Source organism: Solanum stenotomum, chromosome 12 (genome assembly GCF_019186545.1).
Source record: "Solanum stenotomum isolate F172 chromosome 12, ASM1918654v1, whole genome shotgun sequence".
Taxonomy (NCBI): domain Eukaryota; kingdom Viridiplantae; phylum Streptophyta; class Magnoliopsida; order Solanales; family Solanaceae; genus Solanum; species Solanum stenotomum.
This window is the reverse complement of record NC_064293.1, coordinates 40,546,601-40,570,726: the sequence shown is the minus strand read 5'-3', so window position 1 is coordinate 40,570,726 and position 24,126 is coordinate 40,546,601. Positions and strand designations below refer to the sequence as shown.

Here is a 24,126-nt window from a genome sequence, read left to right as displayed (position 1 = left end):
TGTATAAAATTTATACATGAATAATTTTAATTTTATTTATAAACCAGACATGATATAAAATTAATACATAAATAACCAAATTATTCATGTATTAACTTTGCCCTTTCCAGTAACCAAACGGCCCTAAAGTCACTTCTCTCACGCCCAACATCCCCGACCAGCGCCCACCTCCACCCGTCACCGACCGGCGCCACGCCACGCACGCCACGCACGCCACGATCCCCGACCGGCGCCGTCTCCGCAGCAGCAGCAGAGGGCGGCAGTAGCAGAAGCAAAAGGCGTCAGCAGCAGCAGAGGGCGGCAGTAGCAGAAGCAAAGGGCGTCAGTAGCAGAAGCAAAGGGCGTCAGCAGCAATCTTGGTAAGTTTTAAATTTTCCATTTGCTCATCAACAATTTGAAAAAGTTTAGGAATATCACTAAAACAAAAAAAAAGACAACTCCAACTTATGCATTGACTTGTTTCAAGCCTAAAAAACCAATCTTGATTGTTGATATTAACTTGTCTGATTATCTAAAAGAGTTAATGTATGTGGGGTTTGCTGCTTCTACTGAGGGGAGTACTTAATTGCATAGTAGTGAGAATTGGGGTTTTCGAACTTATGGATTTGGCCCTGTGAGGCATCCTCATAATGTTTCTGATAATACTGTGATTTTAAAGCCTCCGATTATTCAAGATTCTTGCCATAAACATCATCATAAGAGTCTTGGGTTGGGTTTTGGAATTGGTGGTCCAGCTTTCTTTTGTGCTGTTCTTGTAGCTTTTGGTTGGATTTCTGTCAAGAAATGGTGGTCTAGCTTTCTTTAAATTTGCACAAATAAGACATCTGTAACAGCAAAACGATGAAAATAAATCCAAAAAACATTGATCAATTAAAAATAGGAGTAACCTATTTTGAATTATCAAGAAAAAGAACTAGAGATGACATGGGAGGAAAGGAACTAGAGATGCTTATCCTTCGGGTGGCCCAGTGGTTTGAGCTTGGGACTTCCATGTTGGAGGTCTCAAGTTCGAAACCCCTTGCTAGCGAAAGCAAGGGGTTTGCCTTCTGGGTCAAGCTCGTCGCACCAGACTTGCTTAGTGCGGGTTACCTCTCCTATGTGATTTGCGAGCTATTGCATAGGAGCGGGGGTTTTACTCTGTGCGCACCCAAAGGGTAGCGGCTGCGGGTTTCCCTTGTCATAAAAAAAAAAAAAAAACCAACACAAACTTGTTTACTAATTGTTAATTGTTAATAATGATTGAAATCTCTCTATAATGACCATTGAAGAAATTCTTAATTGTTTCTTTTCTTGCTAGGCAACTGAGGAAGCTCAACATCTAAAAAAGTTAATACAAGACTATACTGCTTCTTTCATCAAAGTAGGAGATAAGGTTTGGTGTTTCTAAATTTCTAAAGTTCAAGTACAATTGTTTTCTATAATGTGTTTGTGTCCATCTAGTTATTAATAAAAACAATATATTAAGTATGTATATTAATAAAATATATGTATATAATTCATCGGTTCGGTTTGGTTATTTCTTCAGTTTTTTCGAATAAAATCATAACCAAACCAAATACTATTGATTTTCAAAAATCTAAAACCAAGCCAAACCAAACCAAACCCAAATAAAATCGGTTTTATTTTATCGATTTGGTTTGGTTTTTCGATTTGGATCGATTTTTATCCAAATCGTGAACACCCCTACACACAACAAACCAAAGCACTCACTTAGAAATATTAATTTAAACATAATTTATCTTATCATAATTAATCTATCACATTATAACTTGTATTCAAACCGGATCAAGTCTCGGTTTAGACAGATTATTACAATTCTACCCCTGACTAGATCGTCTTCAGGGTTAGGGCTATGGCCTGGCTGATGCACATTCAAAAGTTGCACTAAGTGCCATAGCTGCTCACTGCTTTCATTTCTCACGCCTCATTGAGACAGTGCTTCAATCCTCAATCACAGACGATAATTTTTGATTCAGAAGTGCAGAAGCTGTGTATCTAGGTAAAGTAGTGAACTCAGAAGCTGCGATTTCCTTGTCTCTCAGTCTACTCTTCCAACTGGTAAAGTTAATTTTCTGAATTTCACTATGCCAATTTGACCATAAAAGCTTTGTGTGAGAGTAGGACTTGGATACAGTATTTAGTGCCTGTTTGGATTAACTTATTTTTAGGTGATTTTGATTTTTAAGCACTTTTTAGGTTTTGTAGGTGTTTGGAAAAGTTAAAAAATTGCTTTTAAAAGTAGGTATCATCCTGTACGATTTTTTTTAGTAATGGCGATGATCATTTTTGTTTGTGGACAGTTGGGAAGTTTAGATTAGCTGTAATCTGTAAAGCCACCCTTTTTGAAACAAAAAAAAGTTGTATTATAGAACTACCAGTTTACTCAGCTTAAGGAAGATACATGGAAACAAGTAAAATTTTGTCATCTTTTTTTCCCTAGTGGAGAATATACTCGAAAGTCGAAAGAACCGTCACAACCTGACAGAGAACAACTATTTGGATGCCAAAAGCTAAAAAAAAAAACAGGAAAGAGAGAATCAAATCTTCATATCAAAAAGAAGGATACAACATGGGAAGGAACAAAACTTCAGCTACTTTATACCAAAAGCTTATAAATCATGAAGTGTATATCAAACCAAACGGGTAAAAACTTGAAAATGATCACTTTTTATTCACTGTTGTAGTTCCATAAGAGCTAGCTTATCCTTTATTCTTCATTGACACACCATACCTTTTTGAAACAAATTTTGAGTATCATAAGAAACACCAAATCAAACTTAGTTCTCTCATTTATTAAGAGGATTAGATGGAATTTTAATTTGTTTGTCTCATAAGAAAGAATAATAAAAGAATTTGAATACTGATCTTTTGTTCGTAAAATATATCCTAGTCAGACGAAGGAATGCTGACATGACTCGTGTTGTTTTGACTTCACAATTACTCAAATATAAGGAGATTTTAAGAAGTTAACAAAATTGATGTTTAGAAGCACAATAGTAATGCACAGGGTGATTGTAAGAAGAAGGTGTCTTGTTTACTGTTTAATACGTAATACATTTGATGCATTATGTCATTGATTGAAGTTTATGGGGCAATGTGACATCTATATATAAAGTTGTTGTACAATGAAAAAGTAAGGTTTTCCTTCGTCATTGTTTTACACGTTTTCTTTTCTCTTTTCAGCTTTTCTCCTTCCTCTGTGTGTATCATCCATCACAATTCTTGGTGTTGTTATTTTCTGCTGCGCTGTATGATGGAAAAGCAGTCACTTTGTGATGACAACATGGAGGAAGCAGAGTATATATTGCTTGATCTGGATGACCTTCCCTGCGAAATTTACATTCCCCCAAATGCACCATATGTTCTCTCGGTATGATCCCAAGTTCACCTTTCTGTTTCAATGTTTTGATGTTCTTATAGATTCAAAACTAAGTGATAACCCTTATGGCCTTTCCTTTAATTTCTTTTTACTTGTTAGGTACTCATTGCTTCTTGAAAACTATTGCAATTGCTTTGTTTCTTTAATTTTGTAACTTTTTTTTTGCAGGGTCTTGACACATTAAACCCCATCTTGACCATCGATGGTAAAATCAAGCTGGTGAGTTGGTGTTTCGAGGCTGATTCAAGTTTATTTTTGTTTTGAATTTATCAATCATGTTTACAGTATTATAATATATCTCCTTAGTGAGATTAGTTGTTTGTGTGGTAATATTCTTATAAAGGTATGTATCTCCTTAGTGACATTAGTCATTACAGTGGTCAGTCATCTTGATCCCCGCTGACATCCTTACACCCCAAAAGGCCACCACACTTGCATCAGTGACATTACACTCACTTTATTGTCTAGCTATTTCTTGCAAAATAGACAATAATGCACTTAAATAAAACTTTATGGCTGATAGGTCTCAGTCCTCACTCCTCACAGTTTTGTCTTCCATTCGTGAGAGGATATAGACAGATTGTATCCATTTCAACTCCCTTGTTTTTTCTGGCGAGTCGTTAGTTGAGATCTTTCTAGAACAAAAGAGTTGGTGAAGGGAAAACAAAGTATATATAATGGAGAGTGGGTGTAACAATTGTGGTTATACACTCCAAATATGTTGTATCTTTTGATTATCCTCACATGCATTTGAACCCCCGTTGGGCAATTAAGCTGATTAGTCCATATGCTATTTTCGTACCGTAGAAGTGTGTTTATCTCAACTGTTGTTTATTTCTGTTTTGCAGATTGGACAGTATGATGAGACTATTGGGACATGCCTTGTTTTTGATGAAAGTGGTAAGCCATGTTCCTCTCCGCAACATATTATAATAGAACAAGAGAAGGAATGAGCTACTTTTCTGATTACTTTAATCTAGCTTCAACGTTGCTGGTGGTGTTCCATCTCATCCTAAAAAATATTTTAAAAAAATAAGAGGGAGTTCAACCGTGGTGCACTTGCGGGAAACTCCTTGCCGAGGGCCTGTGCACCCCCGGGATTAGTCGGGGCTCAAAGAGACTCGGACACCCGGTGCAAATCAACAAAAATAAAATAAAGAGGGAGTTCTTCTTTGCTTGTTTCTATCATACAAAAATCTGCCTGGGGTCAGAACTTGATTCTTTATAACTGAATTGCAGTTAGATGTTTTTTAGGGGTGCAGATTAGTTTACTGTTTTCTAATTTTGGTTTTCTGGTGCAATTCTGACACTGGGCTGCCTCCTGGTATCCGTGAATGATAATTTGTGACAACATTAGGCACATAGTAGACTGTGAACCAGGGAATCTGTCGTTTTTAGGTTCATATGAATGGAGTACGTTTTTTTCTGGAACCTGTCCTCTAACATAATGTTGCATTCGACACAATGAAACATAAGAATAGGAGGGGGCCTTCAGAATTTTAGTCCACGACTCCTTGGCACATGTCTTTTTTCTATTAAGACTTGCATCCAGTATTTCTAGTTTCATGATTTTTGCATATTAGTTGGATAATATAAAAAAAACAAAAATTCTTCAAATCAATCTGGAATTTTATCACCAAGTAAACATTTCTGCAGATACACCTCCAGTGGTCCATGAAGAGACGGGGCATTCTGAAGCTAACCTTTTCCCAGGAAGGCCCACGTTAGATCCTAAGCAAACCAAGTCCAAACAAGTCAAGCCTGTAACACAGCTTCAAAAGATACTTAAATTCAGGTTGTTGCAGAATAGTGAAACTGAAGATGCAAGAGAGAAGACAAAAGAAGATTAGGTAACCGAGTGTTTTAGTAACTTAGATGCTACTACTCGAGAATGTACAGTGGAGTCGAAACAGAGCTATTACAACGTAGCAATGGTGTAGCATGGATAATACTAGCATTTTTCTTTACAAGTACTAGTATATGTTAACGATATAGTTGGTTGAGAACTCAGATATTGCACATTGAGATTATCGATGGAAAGCAGAGTTAAATTATCATCTTTGTTGCTTCAGTATCCTTAGAGATAGCTGGTCTGAACAAAGAGGATGCTGACACCATAGTTGCACCAGTTAGAGTATTTTTGGGTTTGGGTCAAAGGGTATCTCAATCTTATATATATCTTTATTCTACTGGGATTTACGATAAAATCTGTATGTGTTACCAACAAGTTTAGGATTGATATATTTGGCCAATTGGGTTACAATTCAGCAATGTGCTTAATATCCTTCAACTGGGTGTATACTATTCATTTAGTGCTTATGGTTGTCCACAGAGTAGTGATTGACTATAGTTGGTATAATCTTTATGTGTGCTTTCCAGGGAGGCGAACCTGACTATAAGACTACTGCCAAGATGGTTCTCCATGATTGGCAAAGAGGCAAAATTCCGCCTCCAAAGCTGGATGATGCTGCCTCTGATGAGCAAAATGAACTTGTCACTGAGGCAGACACAGCCGTGGATAACAATCAAGCCACAGCTGCTCTCAAAACTATTGCTGATGTCGTTTCATCACAACAACTGAAGGAAGTTCCTGTTCAGGAGGAACTATTTAGTAAGGCTGAGTTGTTTGGTGAAAATTGAAATGGACGGTTCATTTAGGACTTGCAACTCCTGTAGCACCCTCAATGGCATCAGCAGCCATTGCACAGTTCTGAAATTGAGTTTTTCTATATCATTCTTACATCTTTAAGTTAGGTCCATTGCTTTCTGAGAGTTTTCTAGTCCTAGTAGAGATTGATATGCGGATCGAAAATATAGATATCTCGTATTTTATTTTAATGTTTATTTCGAATTTTGTCTTATTTACGGAATTGAATTGGTATGAGCTTAAATGGAAATGATTCATATTGTTTATCTCAACTTGTTTAAGATTGAAGCTTTATTCTCTGGGTTTTCGGTGTTCCAAACATCAGCAGGTGAACTTGGAAGCCTATAAGCGGAGCCTTAATTTAAATGTATACTAACAATTATCGGTATTCCCTAATTTTTACGATAAGGAATCACAGTCACTATCTTGTGTATAGAATAAATTTCGCTCTTAAATAATAGCTACATAGAATGTTTTAGACAATTTTTATATGATAAACTCGATAGGATGGAGTTTCAAACCTGAAACTTCTCGTTTGGGAGATTCAATAATTCCACCTTATAAATGAGATGTGCATCTAATAAATGTTAAGTATCCAAGTCAACTAAACCCTAACCACCACAAAGGTTACTTCAAAGTACTCATGTTTGTGCGCTGCAGCCTGCAGTGAATTGAATTGGCTGCATAAAATTTTGACTTAGAGTTTAATAAAGCGGAGAGAGATTTTTCGACAATAATCTAATCGAGATGATAGATTACCTTATGGTTGATGTGATTATCAGTCAAGGGATAAAAAGATACCTTATCACCGACAATCTGTTCAGGATTTCATACTCAACGAGGGCAACTAAACACGAGGCCGGTTGCACTCATTATGAAACTTAACTCAACACTTTACGATACGAGCTGATGATTCAATACTAATTTTACTCAGTCAATTGCAAATTACTAAATTTATAATCAAATTAATTACTATTTGATTTTATTTTTCAAAAGGATAAAAAAACTAGAAAATTAATCCATCTCAGTTTGAAACTCCTTTAATTTAATTTAATTGGCACGTAGGGAGTTGGGGACTTAATTATTATTTAATATATTTAATTGTGCCTAACATGCAGCTGTCCCTTCGATTTATTATATGTAACATCCTCAATAAGTTGAATAGCTTGTTTGCTTAGTTATTTTGTGATTTGTGTTAGCAAATAGCGACACCCATTATCCTCATGTGCCATGTTCTAGATATTAATATTTGCCTCCAATCATTAAAATTATAATCATCTCGACTCATGACGTAATTATTTTTTACTTAATTACAACAATATATTCAGTATAATTATATAAATAGGGTTTGAAAGAATAAAGGATATACAAAACTTATATTTAGCTTGAAAGGTTTAGAAGTAGTTTCTGATAGACCCTTACGTAAAAAAAAAAAAAATTTACTTAGTTAAAGTCCTTAATTCTTCCTAACTCACTTATATCATTTTTTACTTAATTAATTAAAGCTTTGATCCTTTATTCAAGACTATTTTTTTTAAAAAAAAAATCACCTTATCCTCCCTTGTAAGTACTCCCTCTATTTCATTTTACTTGTTCATTTTAATAAATTTAGAGGGTTTTATTGTGTTTTTTTTCATACTTTCTCTTAGTATTAAATAACTACATAAAATAATATTTGATCAAATTTAGAGTTCAAAACATCATTAATAAGGTTAATTTTATAAAATACATTTCTAATTAAAGATTTTTAAAGAGATTTATTAAATCAATATACGTCAAGTAATATAAAACGGAGAAAGTATTTACCGATTTCTTCTTGACCCTACCATTTTTGAATTATTGAGTTATTAGAGGCTTTATGCATAAAAAAAAAGCACTTAACTTTGTTTTACATAAAATGAGGTTGAGTACAATGGATTCCTTATCATTTTGTGTCTTTTTATTTCTTTTTATCTATTTACTTTATGGATGTTACACACAATTGAAAGTAACTGTGTTTACACACACAAAATAATGTGGTGATGATATTTATAAACGAATTCAGAATTTAAAATGTATGAATTATAGTAATTATGTTTATGATAGATATTTTATCGTCCTTTAGCTTATGTCTTATGCTATTTGTTGTCATAGAAGCTTTGAGATTGAGTAGCACTTACTCCATCCGCCTATCTTTAACAATTAGATGACTTATAATCAATATGGATGATGCAATATGTTTTTTTTATTTCTTAAGAAATGTACTAAATCAATTATGAACAAATAAAAATGAATGAAGCTGACGTGTTAAAAGACAAACCAATTTGAGAGTCAAGTCACATTAAATAATTTTCTAATCATTATTGCCTTTTTATTTTACCACCTTTTTAACTCACTTTAATTATTACTATTCTTTATTAGAGATTGATACGTTCATACTTCATCGTGGATGGACTTTGTATTTTTTTTTAATCAAGTCAAAATCTAGTATAAACATTACCAATATATACATTTGACATTTCTATATAATTTTCTTAAAAAAGAAAATCATAAATGCCAGGGTTGAAATCGATCCACTTTAGGTATTTATTTGTCAAAAAATTACACTATCAAAATATATAAAAAAAAAATATAAAGTAATATTAGTGTACAATATGCAATTTAATTTAATTCCTGGTTCAATCAATTAAATACATTATTCATTTAACCACAATAATTAGAAGTATGAGTATTTTTTTTTCTTCTTCTATGCTTGTATAAATATATCTTGGTAATCTGTATCATGATTAGTCAATAATCAATAACTCTCCTTATCACCAAGTGGGAGTAACTAATTATCAAATGGACCTTATCATTAAATTTGTAGCTAATTAGCTTAGCTAAGATCCACAGATCAGCATTCTAGCTTGATACACTCATCATGTTCTCTTTCTATTATTTTTTCGGGCGCGAAATTAGAATTTGTATTAAGAGATCAATCGTCTAAAATATGAAGAAGTTAAATACAATCGGAAAAGTTGAAACTCATTATCTACTAATACTATATATACATAATAAATAAATTTAACTTTATATATACGGTATAAGTTTTTATTGTTCGTCGACTCCGCCCCTAATAATTTTCCTACACTATTATTATTATAGTAATATAATATTAGTAGAAGGTAGTATAAATATATTTAGTTGTTATTGTTTTGTGTATCCACGTTCTTGCATACATCATCCACCTAGTGAATCCCATTTCTTATTTTTCTTACACTCAAAAAATATTTACATAATCAAACTATTTAAATAATAATTAAAGTAATTCTTTCTAATTTTTTACGTTAATTAATATCTTAGAATAACTATTAGTACTTAGCATGCTATGACGTGATTAAATTGTATTAATAATGTAAATAATCATCATATTTTGTTTGTATAATTAACTTAAGCAATTACTTATGAGGTAAAAATTAACCCAGGGAAATTATTTTACCAACCAACGTGAGATATATTATTGGTTCATTAATTAAAAGATATATACTCAGTAAATTATTGTTGACTTTATAAGTGAAAGACTATTTAAAATGTACAATTGACAGAATTTTTCATTAGGTTTTTTTTTAATCGTAGCTCAAACGTCATGCTCCTCACGTTCAACAATTAGTAGCTAGATTATGAGGGAAAAAACAACTAGTAACTAGGTTGATCAATTTATTTGTGTTGTGTTTTTTCTCGTTCGGTGTCTGATTAGTAAAAGTGACTTCATTCTTATTATAATTTAAACTTCATTCTTATTATAATTTAAACTCGAAATATATTTTTATATATTTGTTAGTAACGATATAACATATATCAATTGTATATGTACTTCAGTACAATATTTAATATTTTCATAATTTTTTTTATAAATATCAAATATATATCAAATACCAATCTAAATTATAGTATATATGCACCAAGATAATTTAATATCTACCAAAGTATTCACACCCCTATTCATAGAGTTTTGGAGGGTACGCAAGAGATTCATCGAAGACTTAAAATAATTATACTACTAGTATATTCTTCTCAATTTTTTAATATATATATATATATATATATATATATATATATATATATATATAGTCGATTAAATTTGAATTTGCGCTAGAAAATTCTACATTGAGAAAAATCCCTCTCTAATAAAGACGATCTCATACACATAGAAAGCAAATATGAGACATTTGATTAAGAACGAAGAAATATTTATCACTTCACTACAATCTTCATTGACGTAGTATTTTTTTTTTTTTACCTGAATTGGTGGATGTCTATCTGTCAGTATTCAGTACGAAGTAGCAAAGAAATTAGAGCCCCAGAAACTACAAGGAAGCTAATTCTCCAGCTCATTTTCAGACATCAATGTCCAAAGAAGCTCCCACACTGCTTTTCAATATTTTTTCACTATTATTTAGTTCAAATGACCACACTTTCTTTTGTCTTTTAATTTGCTTCTTTTCTGTAGTAAGTAGTGTTCTTTCTTTAATTAACATGTTCCTAAAAGACACACTCTTTACTCAGACAAAATCAGCTATTTTAAACTCAAAACCCCATATAGATTGGACCTTTCTGCAATTAGTGTAAAGAGTAGTTGTTTTTAGTTTCAAGAATCATTTTATTACCTCAAATTATTTGGTGGGTCTTAGGTCTAGACATCAAATAAATCTGTAGTAGTTGCATTGGCAAATCAAGAATTGTGGGTCAAATTAGCTTCTTTTTTTTTTTTGCTGGCTGGTTTGAGTCCAAATCAAAGTCAATACATCTTTTTGAAAGTTCAGTCTTTGTTGGAATAGCTAAAGAAACATACCCAAGTGGCAGATTTCACTATTTTAGAATGTGAAAGATTATAAAAGATTCACTGTAGAGGGACAATGATTCTTGATTTATTGTACTATGGGAAATGCAAGAAAGGTTGGGTTTTTATGTTGCTAGTAGAACTTATCAGTCGAGTGAACTGACAGAAAGTATTGATTTTTTCTGTAATTAGTAGAGTTTAATTTGATTTGAAGTTAAAGTTAAAAATTTGAAGTTCTGGTAGATTAGTTATAAAGACATTTGGCTGAAATGTCTGGAGAAGATACACAAGAACTTCGTTCGTTGGCCTTGACACCAACATGGCCTGTTGCTTCTGTATTGACTATATTTGTTGTTGTTTCACTGCTTGTAGCGATCCATTCACAGGTTATCTAATGTAAGCAAGGTTCTCTTTTGCACTGTTTGGATTGTGTAGTCTTGTTGGTTTTATTGGAAGAATTGAGTCGAGCTTGTCTTGGAAATAGCCTCTCTACCTTTGAGGTAGGACTAAAGTTTGCGTATACCTCGCCCTCACCAGACACCACTTTGTGGGATTACACGGGTTATGTTGTTGTTGGTTTTATTGGAAGAATGTTGTAGTAGTCCAGTACCAATTAAGGAGTTCATAGTCCTACTGTATATACAAAAGAATTGATGTTGTATATATAGTGTAATTTTCTGGGCAAAGGAATTCATGACTAACTTTTGTTCATGTTTGAGTCTGTGTTATTCTGGACTTTTGTAGATATTCATGTTGTATGTTCTCAGAAATATAGGGGGTGGGGGAGGATATAGGATTAGAATATGCCTGCTAGATACCATGAAATGCTCACCTTAAAAAAATAGTTGTCTAATAAAAATGATTCACATACATATCTTTAAGAATAAGTATTTGATCATTTAGGTTAAAAAATGAAAAAAGTTTCACATGATGGTTAGTGATATGAATCATTTTCATATAAAGCTTGGACAATCTAATTTTATATAGCATTAGAGTTAGATACATCTCTCCCAATAATGAATTCCCCAATTAAAATTATTCATGTATAAGTCTGCTCTAATAATATTTGTAGTATGATGACATCTATCGATCTATTCTTCGAGAGGAACATTCGTCATCTATCTACATACTCTTCTAGAGGAACATTTGTAGTTTACTTACCATCAATAATGTATCTATATTTCTATTAGATTCGTCATCCTTAACATTTATTTTGATTATGTTTATCTTCCATTGTCGGTTCAACAACATGCACAACTATTTTGATCATTTTTTTCTTGCATTACTGGCTTATTATGTAAAATTAGCTCCTCAATCTAATTCACACACTAAAAAATTAGTTAAAAAGAAAAAGGATTGTGTAAGTCTTATGACTATCTTAGTAACACTTTTTCATTTTTGAAGAATTTCAAAATTATTTGAAAAATTAATTACATGGTACTAGTTATTTCATCCGCTTGAATTTGTTTGCCCTACTTTTCTTTTAGTCTGTTACAAAAGAATGTTTTTTCCTTTTATTAACAATTTTTATAATTCTAACTTTAGACATGACATGGCATATTTAAGACCAAAAAATTAAAAAGCATTTTGATAAATTTGACATATCTTTAATTTAAAATCATAAGATTGAAATATCTTCTATATTTTTTAAAACTTTATAATAGGTCAAAATAAAAACAAATAAATTGAAAGAATGAGAGTAGGACTTTTCTTTAGGCCAGCAGTTAGGATGAGGGTTTGTATCCTCCTCACCCTAAAATTCTCGAATACTAAAGTATCTACTAATTTACTAAAATCTGAGTTATCCAATCTTATCTTGGCTTCTCCCTTGAATCATCTTGGGGAAAAGGTCGGATTTAGATGGTCTGTCTCTTCATGAATCGCAGGAGGGGTGATCTGCAAAATGATTTTTTGATTAACAACATACCCGGTATAATTCAACAAGTGGGGTTTGGGGAGGGTAAAATATACATAGACCTTATCCCTACCTTGAGGTGGAGAGGATGTACTCACAAAAGGAATTTTTGATTAGTGAATGATAAAATATCAACTGATTCAAATATTTTCTATATGTTTTAAGCTCCAGTCTAATATTCTAAAAACTGCATACTCAGAAACAATTTTTCTTTTTCGGTACAAGAGTGCATACACAGAAACAACAAGCATAAACTTTTAGAGTTGTGCAATCTCATTTCATACCTTACGGCGTGTCGGCCTTCTTGGCTAATGATTTAAAATGTTTTGCGTGTTTCTTCTCTGTTCCAGCAGAAGGCTTACTGCCAAGTTGATGAGCTTTTCCTTTCTTCACAAAGGTAAAAGAGGACGAAATTAGTAAAACATAATTGGGGAATCAAGCACGAGTGTAGCAAGATCTAGGCAGTGCATAACACGTTATATTTAAAAAGCATCAAGATGCATGATGCATAATTACAAACAAGAGGTGTGTTAGCTCGAATACATCAGAAACAAACTAGGCTAAGTAAGATCAGGGAGCTAACGGAACCAAAGTTCATCATTGTTATTTAATGAAGTCAAGTTATTCCAACTAAACAAGTTAAGTAAACATCTAGATCGTGCTCTTATTTATGAGCTATTCAATACATATTACATAACACGAAGCTCACTATCAAGTAACTCTGTCCACCAAGGCCTGATGGGAAGAAATTATTCCATGACCAATACAAAGGTTTACAGCGAGTCGGATAGAGATTGACAAACAAATCAAGTTCTTAAGCAAATAGACTAAGGAAAAGACACTATGCATACCTTCTTGTGCTCATTCACAAGGGACATGGGCAAATTACTTCCATTCATTATGATATTGTAGTTACTTGAAAGCCGATCCGGAATCTCTTCTCTAAAGGATTCCAATTTCTCCTGACTAATCACCCGAGTATTGACTGTAGAATCCCGAAAATCATATCAATTTCAGACGATTCACATATAATCCACCATAATAGCAATTGAACGATAAGAAAATCAAAACATATTCAGCTAAAATTAAACATTAATACACCTTGCTCCTGTGATCCAATTCACTAATAACGTCGTCAATTCGACCAATTTTTGTATCATAAACTATATATAAAACCTGAAAGTTACAATTAACCTTATAATGACGAACGAATAGATTCTACATGCATTCATAAAACTTTTTGGGGAGAGTACATACTGAACCATCGGGGATCTGGTTGTATCCTCGTTGCCGGAAGCTGCTTTGATTGATACTCGTGCTTCAATACTTTCCCCTTCCGATCACGCTTCGGCCTACCATTATACATCTTCAGCCGCCGTGTAGTGGCGGAGCTACGGTGGCCAATTTTGTTCTTCGCCATTTTGAGTGAATGAAAAAAATAGGGCTTTTTAAAATATTACTCCATGCACGGTTCTGTCAACAGAATATGTATTGCGATTTTGTTCTCATAATTACTGTAAGATCCTCTAAACTTTAGCTTATTTGTCTTTTTGCATACTAAACCTTTTCATATTTACTCCTTTTCCCGGATATCCTGACTATTGATTTTTTTTTTTGACTTTCGGAGAAATAAATTGTACTACCACTTGTTCTACTTTGGACTTTACATGATTTGATGACAAATTAAAATGGACAAATAATATGTCAAGGTCATTTTTATTTTTGATTTCTCACCCGATGTGATACCTTCGACTAAATCCAGGTTTACGTTGAAAAGTTCCACATTGACGGTTTTGGTCTCTCACTTGATTTCTGATACCCACATTGTAATCCGATTAAATTCGAATTTGCATTGGAATTGAAAGTCCCACATTGGGATTGTTTGGCTTACCACCTAATATCCACATTGGAGCTCGACTGAATCGGAATTTGCATCGAAAAGTCCCACATTGGGTAAAACTTTTCCCTAACAAAGGGAACTCCGTACCCAAAAGGAACTCAAACTCGAGACCTTTGATTAAAGATAAAAAAACACTTACCACTCTACCACAACCCTTGTTAGGGTCAAGGTCATTGAGATATAGCCATTTTTTGAAAACCAAAACAACATAATTGTCATTAACTTCATAATAAGATTTCAAAGGATTTTCTTATATCTACATTCAATGAAAGAATTGTGTAAACAAGGGGATGAGAGATACATCAATAATAATAAAAGGTTATTATTGCTGTGTTACAGGCTTGACTTGTTTGGACTTGGTGCTTGCTTAGGATCTAACGTGGGCCTTACTGGGAAAAGGTTACCTTCAGAAGGTCCTGCCTCTTCATGAACGTAACCACTGGAGGTGATAAAATTCTATATCTTTGCAGTGGCCCTCTAGCTCTGGGGATTCGTGGTGGGCTTTATGCTGTTTAATGTAAAAGGTACTTCATCCTCCTCTGTTTGGAATGAGGAGCGTATGCATGCCACACTTAATTTTTATCATTAGATTCTGCTCCCCGACATTTGTGTTGTGGTGAAACTAAACTTCATCCACAATCTCATGCATGACCATTGACCAATTGAACTTCAACATGCAGGATCGAATCTGTATTTCTGGATAGCGTTAATTCCTATCATTGCAATTCTGTTTTGAGAGTACTCTTTTTCATAAATGCAATGCCTATTTCCCTTTCTCTTTATTCCGCTTGCCGTGTAGTGGAAGACTTGACTGTGACCCAGCATCAGTCATCTTTCTTAATTAATATTTATCTCTTCCCTTACATGCATTCTGAATTATCTTGTATATTATATGAACTTATGGATGTGATAGAGGATATATATAAATAGTCATTTACCTCGTGGGTACAAAACTGCAGCATGTAATCGGAGAGTGCTGCAATTACTGGCTCATTCTCAATGGTCAAGCTAAAACCACGAGACGAATTACTTTTGTCCTTTTCCAGGTTTGTTTGTACAATCATACTTCATTTTTTTAATTGTTTCGTCTATCTACTAACGTTCTTTAATGTCTGTCTATATACACTAGCTTGTTTTTGCATGCTTACTCTTGCAGAATGCATTTTTTTGGTTCTGGGTATTCATTCACTGGTCCCTGAAATACTAATGATTCTTTCTCGGAGTTGGACAAAACCACGTTTCCTCCCTTAAATACTTCCTTAGACAAAACCATAATTCTCTATTCCATGTGCTTGTATAATATGTACTTCTACCACATGCATATGTTTGTGCATATCTGAGTTTTGACAAAGTGACGTCTTTATTCCAGTGGCAATTTGGGTATAACTCATGCTTACCACACACTTGTGTATCTACGACTCATTATGGGGTATGTCTAATTACCAACTGTATCTGTATGTACTATAGATTTACCAACGTATATTTATTTAGCACAACAATCTAAACGTATGTTGTTGTTTGTTACCCAGGTTTAATTTGCTGGACAATTCCTTTGCAGTTATAGCACCTTGCCACTCTATGCCCTGGTTACACAGGTATTATGTATGTCACGACGGATATAGCTAAATTGAGACGTCAGAATAGTATGATCCTCTCGTTAATGTTCGACTTTGTACACCATTATTCTCATAACCACCTTAAGGTTATGGATGATTTTCTAGTTCTCTTTCCCCTTCTTGCTCATGACAAACAAACACCAATAGATGGGAGACTGGAGTGGGTGAGGTAAATGAGGATGATGGCGTAGGGGAAACGGAAGGGACTTTATTTTTTCCCTTCTCTTTAGGTATATTGTTAAAAATCATGTACAGGCTATTCCATTCTTAAATGTCGTCTACTTTAAACCGTCAACGGTATGTCCATAAGATCTCCTTGATCATCGTTGAAATGTTAAACTTTACGAACTACTTCAACAGTTAACTCGTGAATCGGACTATTGAATGAGATTGTAGATATTAGTAATATTTTCCGACAACAAAGCTTTGAACATATTATATTGCCTCTTTGCAGATGGGTACAAACTATAAGGCTGCATTGATTCCACAGAGAATAAGAGAACCGATCCATGGATGGGGAAAGGCAGCAAGAAGAAAAAGGAGGATGCGTATGTTCGTTCCCAGATGATTCAACTGTGCACACTGATACAAGCACCGTAATGTCACTCGAGGAATATGATCATGACCAGTAGTTGGTTGATAGCCCTCGAACAGTGCATGGTGCAGGTACAGAAATTGAGTTACAGCCACCAACAACTGTCACAGAGGATCATCATTCATTAACACTTCAAGTCGTATTGGTACTCCTCCCCTGTGCCTCTATTTCTTCCGCAACTTCCCCAAGTCTTCTAATATCAACATTATCTTCAATGCCTGCTAGAGGACATTTGGGTTTGGATAAACAATAACCACCATAGTGAAGTCGCAAAACAATACAAAGTGAAGTTGGTGTTGATACTTCTGCAGGTTTGCATATAACATATATATACTTGAAGATGTTTGACATGTGGATTCAAAGAAATATGCAGGTAGGAAAGAAATAGTTGCAAACATATTTGCCCCAAATTAGTCATAGTTCTCAATATCTTTTGCCAAGTTTTTGAAATCCCTGGTATACATAAAGGCTACCAACTCCATTTATTTACTTGTCCATTGTAACACTTCTTCCACTGTACACACGATATAAACTCGTGAACTCTATATATCAATTTCATCGAAGCAAAAGCTAGCTAGCTAGCCTTCTTCAGTATTAATCAAATTAAATTTCTTCTAAATCTAAGTCCTTAACTTCAATTATACATATTTCCCAACTCGAATATTTGTTCAGCAATGTCTTTCCGTTTATGAGGATCGCGAGTAATTATTACAACAGAATAGTTTCCAGAGCATGACTCAGACTACCAAACGATAAGAAAAGATGCCTAATGAAAATGTATAGCATTACCAGAAGTCCCATGATATTCAGCTTTTCTCACTGGCATCTATACTTGATCCTGCATCCGCCAGTGCTTCAGCCATCATTTTTGCTCTATTCTGAGTTTGTCTTTCCACAGCAACCATATAGAAGCCTAACAAGCAAGATACAGATAAAGAACAACATTAAGTATTCAAACAGAAGAGCTAAAAATAATTTAAGCACTCAGCAGAGATTGGTCACAGTAAACACATAGATATATCCAAAATCTTGATGTATCATTAAACTATTCATAAATTTTCATTTGTCAAGAGAGTCATTGCGCATACTGAGAATGGAAGTAGATCATCTCAACAATCCATACCCCATAATGTCCCATGGCACCCCTCAAAGCTTTCTGGAACTAAAAGAACCTAAAAATTGGCATGTGAATCAAAATCTACAGTATATGAGTAATGATATGAATTATGATCAAACTTTGATGATCACTATAAAAGGTGAAGAGTTGATCCATTCGCCTAGTGGGGTTTTTGGTTCAGCGTTTATCATACTTCTCAGTTAATAAATTCTAGTTTGCACAAAGATGGTTGAGAATTAGTTATTCCAAATGTAAGAAAAAATTAAAACAAAATTATAACATACTGCATCAAGGAACAAGTTTTCATTTGACTCGGAAGATCTCTATGTTTGAACTGGTGGAGATGTAGAGTTTCTTCTAGCCAATAACTTTTCTGAAGCTCATATGATTTTTTTTCTATAAGCTCTTTTCCTATAGAGCAAACACCTTTAGAATTTTAACCAATACCATAAGTTGATGAACACCACTACATGCAATATTTTTGGATGAATATGGTAAGCAGTTGGCAGTCACTAGGTACTTCTAGGTGAATAAAGAGCTTCGTTGAGGAGATTTCATATGTATTACATTATTAATTAAGTCTTGGCATACTAGCTAATTTGTTAGTTGTGGACTTTCTGCCAGTCCAGTACAGGCTAAAAATAACCATTGCTTGTCTAGACAGAAAAATCTCAACAAAAAATCAAAGAGATTGATGGTATACCAACAGCACTTCCAATTGCACAGACCCATAAAAGCCTTCCTGACCATTTGTCAGCAACGATTCCTCTATTCCCAAATCCCATCAGCTAAAACTGGAGCAAAGACAGCACATATTAGAATGTGAATTTCTCACCATGAACTGCAGCAGTAAAGTCCAGTTTAGCAAGGAAAACACATATTAGAATGTGAATTTTTCAACAGCTCCAAATGCTTTCACATTGTTCAATGTAACTGGTGTACAACGAAACATATCATTTTCATATTTCTAAGTCTTGGAAATCCTGGCATACATGGTTTCAATATTTTCTTACTGTTTAAACTTTAAATTGGTTTTCTTTCCCCACTTTCTACTGTAAAAAAGCAAACTGAAAAAACTAATTACCATTTTACCATATGGTCACACTATTTTGCAGAAAATGGCTTCATAAAAGTATAGAATGCTCAAAAAGAAAGAAACAGACGAGAGCAACAAACATAATTAAATGAAATCCAAACACTCATGTGTGAGAGAATGACACTGTCAAATTGTTCTTCAAGGGACCAACAGATCAGCAAAATCAATGCCATTACCAGATATCAAATAGTGAATACTATTGAAAATGATTTCATGTACGAGACCTATTAATCAAAATGAACATATTGGAATTTTTTTATTTTTAATGACAAGGAAAACCCGCAGCCGCTACCCTTTGGGTGTGCACAGGGTAAAACCCTCGCTCCTATGCAATAGCTCACAAACCACATAGGAGAGGTAACCCGCACTACTAGGCAAGCCTGGTGCGACGAGCTTGACCCAAAAGGCAAACCCCTTGCTTTCGCTGGCAAGGGGTATCAAACTTGAGACCTCCAACATGGAAATCCCAAGCTCAAACCACCGGGCCACCCCTGAAGGGTTAACATATTGGAAATTTAATCAATTGAAGAAGCAGATTCTCATCTTTTCCCCTTTGCTGGGTGAAATGGTATAATATTTCATGTAAGATGTGATGAACTAGAGGACATAAAAAAAATTGTTTCAAGAAGAAAAGACAGCACTACCAAAAAAAAGGAGGGAGAAGCTAAGAGGCAGGAAATAGGAACGACGGAACGAAAAAAAGTAACTTTACGAGAGCAACACAACAAAGACGAACTTTATGGGATTTTCTCCTTTGCTCAAACATATGTATTGGAAAATCTAGGGGTTTAGGAATCCAATTTTCCATCTCCTTACTTCTGACATTTAGGCACTCGGGTTCTAGTTAAAGGCATCTACGAAATTCCATCACTAATACTCTGCCTGCTGAACTGAGGTAGTAAATCAAACTAAATAATCCACCAATTGGATGATCACTCGGTTCACAACATGATAACAACAACATACCCAGTGAAATCCCACAAATAGGATCTGATATCCCATATGATCATTTGAAAAAAAAAAGTTTCCGACCGTAAAAGCTAAACATCTCAAGCTATTTCTGTTTGTATTCCTCACTCTTCTCTTTTCTCTATTTCTTCATGAATCATGCCAGTGCTTACACTTTTCATTTAGATCGTAAAATAAGATCATTTTGCAAAAGGAACATTAGGAATATAGTGAGCACTTCAACTGTTTCACTCTAAAATGAAAATATAACAATAATTTTAATAGATAAGACAAATTTTCATGGAAGCAATAAGGCGGTGCTGTATTACAGTAGGAACTACGACAAAAAATCAGAAATAAGCTATTATACCAGAAAAAATTGATACGTTAATGCATATTTTTGAGTTTCTGCGAGATTATTGATAAGAAAAGGAACAGGAGAAGGAAGAACAAAGAATTACCAGTGGAAATGAGCTGCCGCCTGCCGCCGGTTGCCTGATATTCTACACTTGGATTTCGCCGGGATTGAGAGAGACAGAGATAGAGAAACCGGGTGGTAAGTGGCAAACGGGTAAGGGCTAAGAATTTGGGCTTGGGCTTATGGGTATTGCATTGGGCTCAAATAACGCTTTTTGAAAAATAAAAAGAGTAAATTTCGCATATAGCCACAAGAATAAACTTAATTAGGCTTATTAGCTATAGTTTACATATTTACATGTTGTAGCTATAATTTTAATGGTTATAGGCAAGCGTATTTGTATAATTCGCTATTATTTGGTATTTATACAAAACGAAAATTCAAACTTTTTAAAAGATAATAATGATAATTTCAATTAGAATAAGGTAAACAATCTCTTAATTCATGGAACAATATGTCTTTAGATTTTCATACCAAATATTACTTTCCTTCTTTCCGTAAATGTATAAATTGATTTCTATTTGTATATGTATAATTGATTGGTGACTTTAGTTTATGTGGAATTAGAGTCCGTATAAATTAGCTATTTACATATGTAATTGTATAAAATGAGTAGTGACACTGACAACTGATTTATATTTGTATATTTTGTATATGTATAATTCACATATTCTATTTTATTGGTGGAATTAGTGTTTGTATATGTATAATTGATTGAGTTATTTTTTGTATCAATGAGCTATTTTCGTCTGTAATTGTATAAAAGGAGTAGTGACAATTGATTTGTACTTAAATATATGTATATGTATATGTATAATTCACAACTGATTTATACTTGTATATTTGTCATAATATATTCCAAAGATATTTTGGATGTTTCTTCATCCATAATTTTGATTGTATCTAATTATAAATCTGAAAAATCATATGAAATTGCAGTCATATACAAATTCAAATCAAAAGGATAAGAATGAAACCACAAAAAAGGAAGAAACTTAATTGCATAACAATTGCCCTAAATATTAGGAAGCGCGATTTGAGAGGGAAGAATTGAAATTTTCAAATTTTGAAATCAATTTGTGTTGAGGGATTTAAGGAGAAAATAAGGTAAATAATTATGAAGAAAGAGAAGGAATCATTTGTATATATGGAAAGGGACAGCTACACACTTATACAAAATATCACAATATTATAGAACATTTTAGTATATTTTACATATCTATAGATTAAAAGTACAAGATTCAAGAGTGTTCTTTATTCCTAAAGTTATGTGTCAAATAAAAATCAGTCAAATAAATTTAAAGGCAGAGAGTATTTTCAAAACATAACGATGTTTTGATTTCAAAGGGTAGCAAAATACATGTTTTTGTACCATAAAATATTTCATTCTAACTAAAAATCGCACATATTTATTATGTGGTCATAACTAGACGTGTATGAATGTATGTATGTGTGACCAATTATATGTGTATGTATGTGTAGGCTAGAGTTTTTAAATACATAAATACGTATAGAAGTATTGTAATTTATATATATATATTGTATAATCTCGCTATGTTCATGTAATGTTTTCAAAATAACACTATAAAGAGTTAGGTTGACATGATTATTATTTGTTGTTCAACAAAATATTTTTCAAATTTATAATTTTAGTTTTGATTAAACCAACCCAATATATGCTCAAACGTTATCAATTTTGAAATAATAGCCTACAAACATCAATATAAATGATCATCAAATCACCTAATGCACAAGTGAATACAGATTCAGATTCGATTTTGATGAAAAAAATCGGGAAAAAGAACATAGCATAAGAAGAAGAAGAAGAAGAAGAAGAAGGAGGAGGAGGAGAAGGAGAAGAAGAATAAGAACAAGAAGGAGGAGGAGGAGGAGGAATCTGCAAAATTGTATTCATATTAATTTTTGTTTGTCAATTGTTTTTCTTTTACTCATCATTTGTATTTTTATTTTAAAACATTGTATTTCTTTTTTAGTTTGTAGTCATTCAAATAGGTATATAATGTATTCGTCACAATTCTATATATTATGATTGAATACATAATTTATAGAATTGTGACGAATACATTATACGAAGGGAAATAGAAACTTATTGGTATTATTTTTTCTTTTGAAATACAAAATCATAGTGAAATACAACCTGATATTTGATATACTAACTTAGTAAGACATATTTTCTATTTTATTTGGCTAAAGCAATATAATTTTTATGAATACATAATATATAAAATTGCGATGAATACATCATAAGGGGAATACAAAATTATTGATATTCATTATGCGTTTGATATACAAAATGATATTGAAATACAACCTAATATTTGAAATAAAAACTGAGCTAGAAAATACTTTCTGCAAATTTAAAATGAAATAATAATATAACAAAACTAGATATTGAAATATAAATACAATTTATTTGGATACAACTTATTCTATGTATTATGTATTCATCGCGTATTTTTCAATATCATTTCGATTTACAACTAATTTGTATTTATATTTTGGTATATACTTCACAACTGCCTTTATTTTTGTACTTGAACTAGAATGCCAAAGAGTTGTATTCATCATAAATCAATACCAACAATTTTTATATTTTAAATTAGTTATACATATCATTAGGTATTCGAATACATTTCGGATGAACACATATTCAAAGAAGTTCAAACATTTAAATATTCAAAACAGAGGGCATTAGAAATTTTCCAACACTTCCACTCATATAAGATATAAAATACAAATTACTGTTTAAAAAAAAATGAAATTCTTAAGAACAAAGGAAAAAAATGCTAGAAAGAAAAATGGCAACATATGCTCTTTCACAAACGTAACTGATGTTAAATTTTAATTTTTTTTAATCTTTATTGAAATTTTCTGTTCCATGATTTTCTCTTTTCTGTTATTAATTATTAGTATTCTTTCAAATTAATCAAAATAAAATAAATACATAACTCAACCCTTAACAAACAAAAATATTGACATTTTATATAAATAGTGAAACTGTTGCTAAGAAGTCCCATTAAAAGCTAAAATATTATTGTTTTGAAAATTTTCCCTAAAATTAATATTTGTCGATTATTATTTTAATGAGTGGCTTTTTATATCGATCCTGATATCAAATTTAGTTAATGCCTCCAAAGCTCCAACTAAACATTGGATAAATTTAGTCCCAAAATTTAAACTAGGATAACCAATCTACTCCCTTTAACCAAACGGCTCCTTGTTATGTAAGGAGTTTTCTTATATCTCAAAATTCGGGTTAAAAAGTTGTGAAAGAATGTTTATCTTAATAAGAATCGTGCATTCTAGTTATATCGATAAATAATGTTTTTAATAGTTCAACTAAAATATAAAGAAAAACTCTGAGTACTATTTATCTACAAGAACCAGTTGTTTTAAAACAAAAAATGGATTCGATACAATTCAACCGATGTTTGCAACAAATTTTAAACATATGGAAAATAAATAAATCACACAAATAAAATATGAAGAAACATGAATATATTGATAAATATGCGGGTACAATTTTGTTCCTCTCTTGATTCTACTCTCCTAAGATTTATCCATCGAGGGTTGTTAGTGGCATATTTCTCGAACTAGGATGATTTAGATTTGACCTCTATATGAACATTCCATCAACTTATGGAATATTCGAGATCTTGATCTTTAAAAATACTCA

At 32.8% G+C, this 24,126-nt stretch overlaps 2 protein-coding genes and 1 pseudogene across 3 annotated transcripts; 2 read left to right on the top strand and 1 right to left on the bottom strand.

The window, feature by feature from the left end:
• The first annotated feature begins 305 nt into the window (after nt 1-305).
• LOC125847780 (uncharacterized) lies at nt 306-5,405 on the top strand. 2 transcript variants are annotated; one of them, XM_049527470.1, is made up of 7 exons: nt 306-359; nt 1,298-1,372; nt 1,843-1,999; nt 3,266-3,370; nt 3,548-3,598; nt 4,228-4,279; nt 5,036-5,399. In XM_049527470.1, exons 4-7 carry the CDS (start codon nt 3,284-3,286, stop codon nt 5,227-5,229), a joined length of 384 nt encoding a protein of 127 aa, XP_049383427.1. In that variant the 5' UTR covers nt 306-359; nt 1,298-1,372; nt 1,843-1,999; nt 3,266-3,283; the 3' UTR covers nt 5,230-5,399. The 2 variants fall into 2 exon arrangements, with proteins under 2 accessions (XP_049383427.1, XP_049383426.1); XM_049527469.1 differs by lacking the exons at nt 306-359; nt 1,298-1,372; nt 1,843-1,999 and having other exon boundaries at nt 2,927-3,370; nt 5,036-5,405.
• Nucleotides 5,406-13,006: 7,601 nt separating this feature from the next.
• Nucleotides 13,007-14,159, bottom strand: LOC125847781 (nuclear/nucleolar GTPase 2-like). The gene is made up of 3 exons (XM_049527472.1): nt 13,997-14,159; nt 13,591-13,724; nt 13,007-13,126 (listed from the first exon to the last, which is right to left on the bottom strand). The coding sequence occupies exons 1-3, from the start codon at nt 14,157-14,159 to the stop codon at nt 13,025-13,027; spliced, it is 399 nt and encodes a 132-aa protein (XP_049383429.1). The 3' UTR covers nt 13,007-13,024.
• A 745-nt stretch (nt 14,160-14,904) lies between these two features.
• On the top strand, nt 14,905-17,103 carry LOC125847430 (MLO-like protein 14; annotated as a pseudogene).
• The last annotated feature ends 7,023 nt before the right edge of the window (nt 17,104-24,126 follow it).